Below are 9,322 nucleotides of genomic sequence, written 5' to 3'. Positions count from 1 at the left end.
ATCATGATCATGAATGAATCACACAACAATAAACTTTTACAGTACCTTGTGCACAGAGGACGAGCAGGCAGGTGAGAGAGGCAACGACAGCTGAATTCATAGTTGTGGCTGTAGACAGGTTCTGGCTCTCACTGCAGTGTCTTTATTCAGTCTGGACTCCTGATGGTGTACAGCACATGGGATCTCTCTTTTATACACTGGGCAACATGCACACAGGGCTGCTGGTTACCATGACGCAACAGTTTCACTTTCTAATATCCCTTTCACTTCCTCCGTCTCTTCCTTTTTCTTCCAGCAAGCCTGTTTCCAAGAATCAGAGACGCTTCCTATACAGACTGTTTGTCTCAGAGAAACATTTCAGTCTACAGAGTGGCTTCTCTGTAATAATAATAAGAGGAGTCTCTGGCGGAATACATTTCATTAAGATCAAAATCGTCATCAATATACTTACACACCATGAAACATAGTCTTATCATTCGTGAGGAAAAATGTGTTTTCCACACGTATTCTCGTCCCAACAGTTCATTTGAAGCTACAGTTCATTCAGAAAGTTCTCAGCCTCTTTCCTTAATGTTGAAACTTTATTCTAAAATCATTTAAATTCATTTCTCCTGCATTCTCATAAAGAAACATTCCCACATACTGCAGCTGACATTTGGAGATGAACCTGTGAAAAACAGCATCAACACAACAATAGAACCGTCATGATGAACACAATAAGACTCCTCAAAACTCACATGGACAAACAATATATATGTTAACAAGGTAAAGGAGATGCAGCATGATTGACTTTACTTATATAATGAAGAGAAGAACACAGTGGTACTGTACTGTATCAGGTGCACGGTTGAGGCTGAGTCAACAAGGTGAAGGAGATTCCAGCACTTGAACAGTCTTAATATTTAATATGGGGCAACAGTGAACATGTTTCAGCTGTAAGCATCATCACTGTAAGAAACAGTGGTGAAACACACAATATATATATATAAACAAAATAAATTAAGGAAAAGACTTGTAGAGAACATCCACGCCTAGACATGTCCCAAAATACAAGATATGTGTAGATGGCTCAAAACTATCCAGTATATAAAGGCTTGAGAATAAAGGTTTGTCCACAGCAGAGATATACAGCACACAAACGGTAAAGGCAGAACATTTGAGTCTATATGACTTTGTTTACCAAACTAGTCAGAAAATAACTAGAATGATAAGAACAGAACATGTTCTATGAAAAAGAGGTTCTTCAATACAACATACATCATTTAGTGCATGTAAAGGATCTGAATTTATCAAGGACAGAAAGCTTGTATGAAACTGAAATTAAGAGCTTTATGTCCTCATGTACAAGTTTAAACCATTACAACAAGGGAAATATATGAGAGTCAAACTATCAGTATAAATTATTAGGGGATTATTTAGAAAAGTATTATATGAAAGAAAATTAAAAACTCATACTAATACTGAAACTTATAGTTTCAAGACAACAATACAAGAGAACCTTATATATGATGATGCAGAGAATTATCTTCTATATAATATACTAAAGGAGCACTGGTGTAATGACGTTCCCCGTAAAGAAAATACCAGGTTATAAAAACCAACTCAGCACTAATTCCTCTTTCAACCCTTCAGGGCTCTCACTTTGTAATGTGTCAATCCAAAATGCTTCCCTCTGTAATACATACCTATCCCTAACACTACCTCTTCAAAGGGGAGGAGCCACTTCTATGCCTTGAAATGTAAGGGAACATACATCATGGCCGGCTGCATGGAAATACCTGGCCGCAGGAGATTTTTCATCTTTATTTCTAATATTTCTTTTATGTTCAGAAATCCTCATTTTTAAGTCTTGTTTAGTTTTTCCAATACAAACCAACCCACACAGACATTTTAAAAAGATAAACTGCTTATTTGGTTCTGCAAGAGATCCTGTTCCTGATGGTGAACTTTCTACCATTGTGGGGGTGTAGAAAAACATGTCAGACCATGGCATGACACTGGGCACAGCCCAAACATGGGAAATTCCCCCCCTGTCAAATGAGACGAAAGATATCAGGGAGGATCGTACATTTTTTACTCTGTCCTGATCATCACTGTAGCCTCTCTCTCTGAAGTGATTACACATCTCTATAGCCTGTTCCTCAAATGCCTTGTGTTAGCTGCAAATTCTTCTGACCGCACGTTACGTAAGAGTTTGCTGTTGAACCTCTTTTTATTGTAAACTGTGCTCACTACTTGTCATTGTGCAGCAGTGACACAGTGGAGGTTTATATAAGAGTTTGCTATTTGTTGTTTTGTTGCTGATGTCATGTAGCCACTCCCCCTCTGATGGTCCATTCACAGGTGTTTCTCATTAAGCAATCATGATCTAACCTCAGCTGTTTATATATATATTGTGTGTTTCACCACTGTTTCTTACAGTGATGATGCTTACAGCTGAAACATGTTCACTGTTGCCCCATATTAAATATTAAGACTGTTCAAGTGCTGGAATCTCCTTCACCTTGTTGACTCAGATTCAACCGTGCACCTGATACAGTACAGTACCACTGTGTTCTTCTCTTCATTATATAAGTAAAGTCAATGATCATATCTACCTCTACATTATTATGACTGCAAGGTTTTTATAAAAAAGGTCATTACAGTTAAACTGCACATATTTGCTGTCTGATATCTGTAAGTTGGTAATGAATGATGTTTATACCAGAGGTTAATCAGAACCAACAGAGACCTGTTGATGCTTCAGCTGAACATGTCAGAGGAACTCATGTGTCACCCAGTGCCTCTACTGTTTTACAGCATTTGTGCTTCATAATTCACTCTTCATCATGTCCACATCTATATCTATACATATATCTATATATATAGATATATATCTATATATATATATATAGAGAGAGAGAGAGAGAGAGAGAGAAAGAGAGAGAGAGCTGTTTGAGGGCCAGGTAGAGGTTGGGGTGTGTCCTGTCCTCCCAGTGGAAGGTGTCACACTTGTTTCAGGTAACAAGGTGGCTGGAGGGGCATTTGGGCAGATTCCCAGTCACTTGTGGTTTCCCTCGTTCAACTGGGTAGTCAACCTGACAATAGTGAGGGAAACTATTCCAGTGTATGTCAGGTCATTGTCAGGTCAGGTCAGGTGATACTGTGGCTGACTCTAAAGTGACACATAAAGCTTTAGAGGCGAGTTCATCTTCATGGTTTGACTTGACCTGAGGATGGAGCCAAGGTCAGATCCTGCATCTTAAAGCATTTCTTTTGGCTGCAGTTAAAACGCCATGTTGCAGCATTCATTTAAACATGCCACCTGTGTCAGCTGGGTGGTAGGAAAAGTCCACAAATGAAGTCTTAGCACGAAACATCAGGTGAGTCTGTAACAAGTTTGAAGGAGCTAAATTTAGTTATTCAACGATATGGTTAATCGTTTCCTTATTTGTCGTGTCTGTGTTTTATCTTCGGTCTGTTATCACCAATACACCGAAGATAATACACCAATGATGTTAGTTTGGTTCTGGGTTTCCCTTTGGGGACAACCTTGGTTGCTGCTTCTGCTTGATTCCCTTCAGGTCCTGAAAGGCAGAGTTGGCATCAGTGCAACTGGGTGCACCTGGCCAGCACATCCACAACACATTTAAGACCATCCATCCCCATTGTCTCCCTCTCACTCCGTCACTGGATCTCCCCCTTGCACCACATGATTTATGTGGTTTGGTTTGGTTATAGTTTTTACTTTGCACCATACAACACCATCCTTTCATACATCCACTCCGACCTACTGATGACCCATTTCATACCTTCAGTTTTTGTGTTTGGTTTTCTTTTGTGAAAAATGATTTATTCTTCATGTCAAGTTAAATCATGTGTCTCTCTCTCTGTCATGGCCAAAGAGCCGAGTCATGACAGAGCAAATCCCTGCAGCCAGGTTCCAGGTTGTTTGTTTGTCCACATACTTTTGGCCATGCACAGTATAGAACATATGGACTGCAGATACAATGACATCACATTTAGCTGGTCTGATATGAAATATACCTTTCTGTCATCTTACTGTCAGCTCAGTATATTGAGTGGTGAAGATCAGCACAGGTTCAGTTTGTCATGTTAACATACGTGAGGAGAAACTAAACACACTAGTCCCATCAGCTGTTTTATTTTCATTTTATTAAAAACTTAAATACAGATAATTTACTTCTTATATACATGTGAAGACAACTTCAGTAAAGAGAACAGAAACCAAAGACTGGCCATTGAGAGCATGATCACATAAACCCACTTATTGCATCAACATGACAAAGCCATGATGGTGAACCGCTGCTTCATTTATAAAGACAGAGTTTCCTCTTCAGTGCAGAGTGCTACAGCTTGGATGTGCTGTGGAGTCTTGTTGAGCTCCAAGTAGAGGTTTGACTGGAAGCCGTCGTCGTGCTCACAGCTCCTTTCTTCTCGTACCTGAGTCAATGAGGGACACTGTTAGTGAAAAGCAATGGAAACCTGAAACACTCACAGTAGTGTTTCATACTGGAGATCCTGAGCATCAACACTGTGTCATGTGGTCTGACGTTTGTGATCTTACTTGTTTTTGTTTTTCTGAATGAGTCTTCCCAGTGGTGACTGTGGATCCACACATTTCTCCTTATTTCCTGTTATGGTGATACTGGGGGAGAAGAAAGAGCCGTGTTAGAGAGAAGCTGAAGAACCACACGTCAGTAGATGTGCTTTATTTCAGCTCTTTTACTCACATAATCTCTGTATGTGGACAGAAGACACTTGGCTGGTGTATGACTTGCTCTGCCTTGATGAGCTTTGGGCTGATCCTGCCGATATAACCGTTTGAACACTTGCATCTACGAGATCTGTTGGCTGGTTGTCCTGTGGGAAGAAAAGACAGGAGCTTGTTAACTGCTGATCCAAACCTGAGACAAAACAGATCATGATCATGAATGAATCACACAACAATAAACTTTTACAGTACCTTGTGCACAGAGGACGAGCAGGCAGGTGAGAGAGGCAACGACAGCTGAATTCATAGTTGTGGCTGTAGGCAGGTTCTGGCTCTCACTGCAGTGTCTTTATTCAGTCTGGACTCCTGATGGTGTACAGCACATGGGATCTCTCTTTTATACACTGGGCAACATGCACACAGGGCTGCTGGTTACCATGACGCAACAGTTTCACTTTCCAATATCCCTTTCACTTCCTCTGTCTCTTCCTTTTTCTTCCCGCAAGCCTGTTTCCAAGAATCAGAGACGCTTCTTATACAGACTGTTTGTCTCAGAGAAACATTTCAGTCTACAGAGTGGCTTCTCTGTAATAATGTCAACATGAAGAAGAGGATTCACAGTGGTACTGTACTGAATGATGTTTATACCAGAGGTTAATCAAAACCAACAGAGACCTGTTGGTGCTTCAGCTAAAGTGTCACCCACTGCCTCTATTGTGTTACAGGATTTTTGCTTAATCATCCGCTCTACAACTCCACTGATGTTGTAATGTGTGTTGCTCTCCAAGTGTGTTGCAGCTCTACCCCCCCCCTTCCCTAATTAGGTGCCTGAACCAACTCACCTGGAGCTTGTTCCAGACCACTGTCAGCTGTTTGTCACTTCCACATCAGTGGACATCTATATCAGCCTCCCAGAACTGCTTTTGTGGGCCCTTTGGCCACAGAGCTGCTTATAAATGTGTTGTGTTGTTACCGTGGTTGTTGCTCAGGCCTTTTGAGTTGGAGTCTGTCTTATCCTTGCTGACTGATTGTATTCCCCAGTGTTCCTGTTTTGCAAACAACTTTATTAAAGCCTTTATGGGGTCCTCTGCATTTAAAAAAAAAAAAAAAAATCTTCCTCCTGTTCTGTGGACAGTCAGGGAAGTTAGAGATTGTATTTGGGTAAACAGGTAACCTTTCCAGGTTTCATTTCCTGGATAGCATGGGAAGGTTTGTTTGTTTTTTTTGGCTTCGAGACCTTGATGTTTCCTGCTTCCCTTAATCTCATCTTAGTTTTTCTACTTGTGTTACTCTGATAATAAACGCCCACATTTCTACATTTGATATGTGTCAGCTCTTTTTCTTTTCTTTGTTGTTGTGGTTTGTTAGAGTAACCCTGTGAACTTTATCTTACTCCCTGTGTTTCCTGGACATTTAAGTCTGACAGCAGCAACATCTGTGATGGGAAGATGAACACATGAGGCCAGAATGTGTCTAATAGACAACTGAAGAGTAAATGTGATGACAGCAACATGACTGGTCTTTTCCGATTTTTCTGTCTGATGTGAACGATGGCTTGAACATGTTTCAGAACGACATATTATGGGGTGAGTAAACGGTGTGCAAAGGTTCTGTGAAACAGTCTGACAGTGAGTTTTGTGAACAAGCTGCTGCTGTGACGCGGGTGGAGTGAGCTCAGTGAGGCTTTGGCCATTAGACCGTGTCTTTACTTCAGCAGTCAGAATAAAGTGCACTTTTTCATTTATCCAGCCCAGTCTAGTGAAGGATGACACTGCCACCTATCGATATGATCCAGCTTCTTCAACCACCACTTTAAACACGCCCTGTGAGAGTGTAGTGTGTGCATAGACATGCTGCACATTTAAATGGGGGTCAGGAGTTTAATACAAAATGGAATTAAAATATTAATCTTTAAAGTATATATATATATTTTTTTTTTGGGGGGCTTGAATGCATTTAATGGACAGCACAGTGGAGAGTGACAGGACACGGGGAGTGACATGCAGCGAAAGGCCGTCCAATGCGGGATTCGAACCGGGGCCGACTGCAGCGAGGACTGTAGCCTCTACACATGGGGCGCCTGCTTAAACCACTACGCTACACGACGCCCCTAAAATATTAATCTTTAAGATGACTTGACAATAAGTTGGTTCAAAGGAGAGCAAATGATGAATCTCTTTACTGTGCATCCAGATAAACTGAGGGCCAGAATATTTGCTATGTCATAAAGTTTTAATACAGAAAACAAAGGGACTTATTTCCATCCTTTCAGTCCACTGCCTTTTCTATGTTACATGTATCAATAGTCAATATGACTTTAATGCTGATTTTAAATGTCACTGCTGTAAGAGAACATCCCAGGATGGTTTAATATCTGAGGAGGAAATAATAATGATCCTTGTCACAAGCAACAAACAGTATTCAACAGTATAAATATTGGCCACAGAGTTGCCTCTACTCAGGTAATATTCGATTTCCCAAAATGTTAATTCTCATAAAACCTTTTGAACCCTACATTCAAAGATTCAAAATAATTTTAGTCACTGTGGAAAGTCAAACACTTTAGTCAAAGTTCATTGTGGAAAGTTGTTTCAATTTCACATCCCATTTCTTTGAAAGTCTTACATGTTTTACTGAAAATATTAAAAAAGGGAACACTTGCACTGCATGAGAGAGGTACAGGATAAAGCAGAACAAACTATCACCAAATGAATCGCCTTGTGATTGGTCCCTCCACCAACCAGCCAAGTTACAAGAAATACGGTCAACATCTCTCCTTCCTCAGTTACATCAATAAATAATAGCCAGAAGTGTTTGCAGAACATTATGATGTCACAGTGAAGTTGACCTTTTGGATATAAAATTTCATCAACTAATTTTATCCTTATAAACATTTTTGTTAAATTGTGGCATAAGTGAATGAATGTGTGAGTTATGGCCAAAAATGTGTTTTGTGAGGTCACAGGGACCTTGATCTTTGACCTTTGAGCTTGATCAGCAAATTCTAATGCTTTCATCCTTGAGTCCAAGTGAATGTTTGTGCCAAATTTGAGGAAGTTCCCTCAAGCCATTATTGATATATTGTGAAAGCAGAAGTAAATCAGATGCACATTTCCTTGAAAATACCAGTTTTTCCTTTGAGAGGAAATAATCTGGTGATATTATGTTTCTTTTGATACTAAATGTGTATAATTAACTGTTTCATTTACCAATGTGACCAATATGACCTGTTTATTGTGTCCATTCATATATGTATACATTGAGCCAATAGACATTATTGTATTTAGCATTATGAAGTGTTTATGATTGTTGACTTTTTCTATATGCTGTGCTAGAGTCACCAACAAATGTAACCTATTAAATATGTCCATCTCTTTCTTTATAAAGACATACTTGCAGTCATGATAGGGTAGAGGTAGATTACATTATTGATTTAACATATATATATCGTTGAGAGCTCTATGTCCAAATCCTTGGCTGAAGTCAAACACGTTTTCGTTGAGTGTTGGACTCCGCCAAGGCTGGTCCTTGTCTCCAATCCTGTTTGTGATATTCCTGGACAGGATCTCAAGGTGCAGCTGAGGTGAGGTTTGGGGACCTCAGAACTGCATGTTTGCAGATGATGTGGTTCTGTTGGCTTCATGAGAGCATGACCCCCAGTGCTCACTGAGATGGTTTGCAGACGAGTATGAAGCAGCATGGATGAGAGTCAGCACCTCCAAATCTGAGGCCATGCATCTCAGGGAAAGCGTTGAACTGCCTCTTCCGGGTTGGGGGTGAGTTGCTGCCCCAAGTGAGGGAATTCAAGTATCTCAGGGTCTTGTTCATGAGTGAGGGTGAGATGGAGCGGCAGATTGACGGACAGGTCAGTGCAGCGTCAGCAGGAATACAGACATTGTACCGGACCATTGTGTTGAAAAGGGAGCTGAGCCGGAAGTCAAAGATCTCAATTAACCTTGATTTATCGATCTTTGTTCAAACCCTCACCTCTGGTCATCAGCTCTGGGTAGTGATGGAAAGAACAAAATCACGGATGCAAGTGGCTGAAATGGGTTTCCTCCTCAGGGCGTCTGGGCTCAGCCTTAGAGATAGGGTGAGGAGTTGTGACATTTGGAGGGAGCTCAGTATAGAGCCGCTGCTCATTTACATTGAAAGGATCTGGCAAGGATGCCACCTAGGTGCCTTCCTTTAGAGGTTTTCTGGGCACATCCATCTGGGAGGAGAGGCCAAGGTAGACCCAGAACTCACTGGAGGGATTATATATCCCATCTGGCCTAAAAACACCTTAGGATCCCCCAGGAGGAGCTGGAAAGTGTTGCTGGAGAGAGGGATTTCTGGAACCTCCTGCTTAACCTGCTGCCACGGCAACCCGACCCAGGATAAGAGGAAGAGGATGGATGGATGGATGGATGGAATATATATATTGTTGGTATATATTGTTTGTCCATGTGAGTTTTGAGGAGTCTTATTGTGTTCATCATGACGGTTCTATTGTTGTGTTGATGCTGTTTTTCACAGGTTCATCTCCAAATGTCAGCTGCAGTATGTGGGAATGTTTCTTTATGAGAATGCAGGAGAAATGAATTTAAATGATTTTAGAATAAAGTT

General features: G+C 40.8%; 1 protein-coding gene across 1 annotated transcript; it reads right to left on the bottom strand.

The window, feature by feature from the left end:
- Positions 1-4,135: 4,135 nt before the first annotated feature.
- LOC111647875 (C-X-C motif chemokine 10-like) lies at positions 4,136-5,123 on the bottom strand. The gene is made up of 4 exons (XM_023397556.2): positions 4,967-5,123; positions 4,734-4,863; positions 4,568-4,648; positions 4,136-4,443 (listed from the first exon to the last, which is right to left on the bottom strand). Exons 1-4 carry the CDS (start codon positions 5,019-5,021, stop codon positions 4,350-4,352), a joined length of 360 nt encoding a protein of 119 aa, XP_023253324.1. The 5' UTR covers positions 5,022-5,123; the 3' UTR covers positions 4,136-4,349.
- Positions 5,124-9,322: the final 4,199 nt, after the last annotated feature.

Source organism: Seriola lalandi, unplaced genomic scaffold (genome assembly GCF_002814215.2).
Source record: "Seriola lalandi dorsalis isolate HSWRI2012SDOR001 ecotype SW California unplaced genomic scaffold, Sedor1 jcf7180002054883, whole genome shotgun sequence".
NCBI lineage: Eukaryota > Metazoa > Chordata > Actinopteri > Carangiformes > Carangidae > Seriola > Seriola lalandi.
Note: the sequence above shows the minus strand (reverse complement) of the source record. Positions and strands in the feature narration are given on the sequence as shown.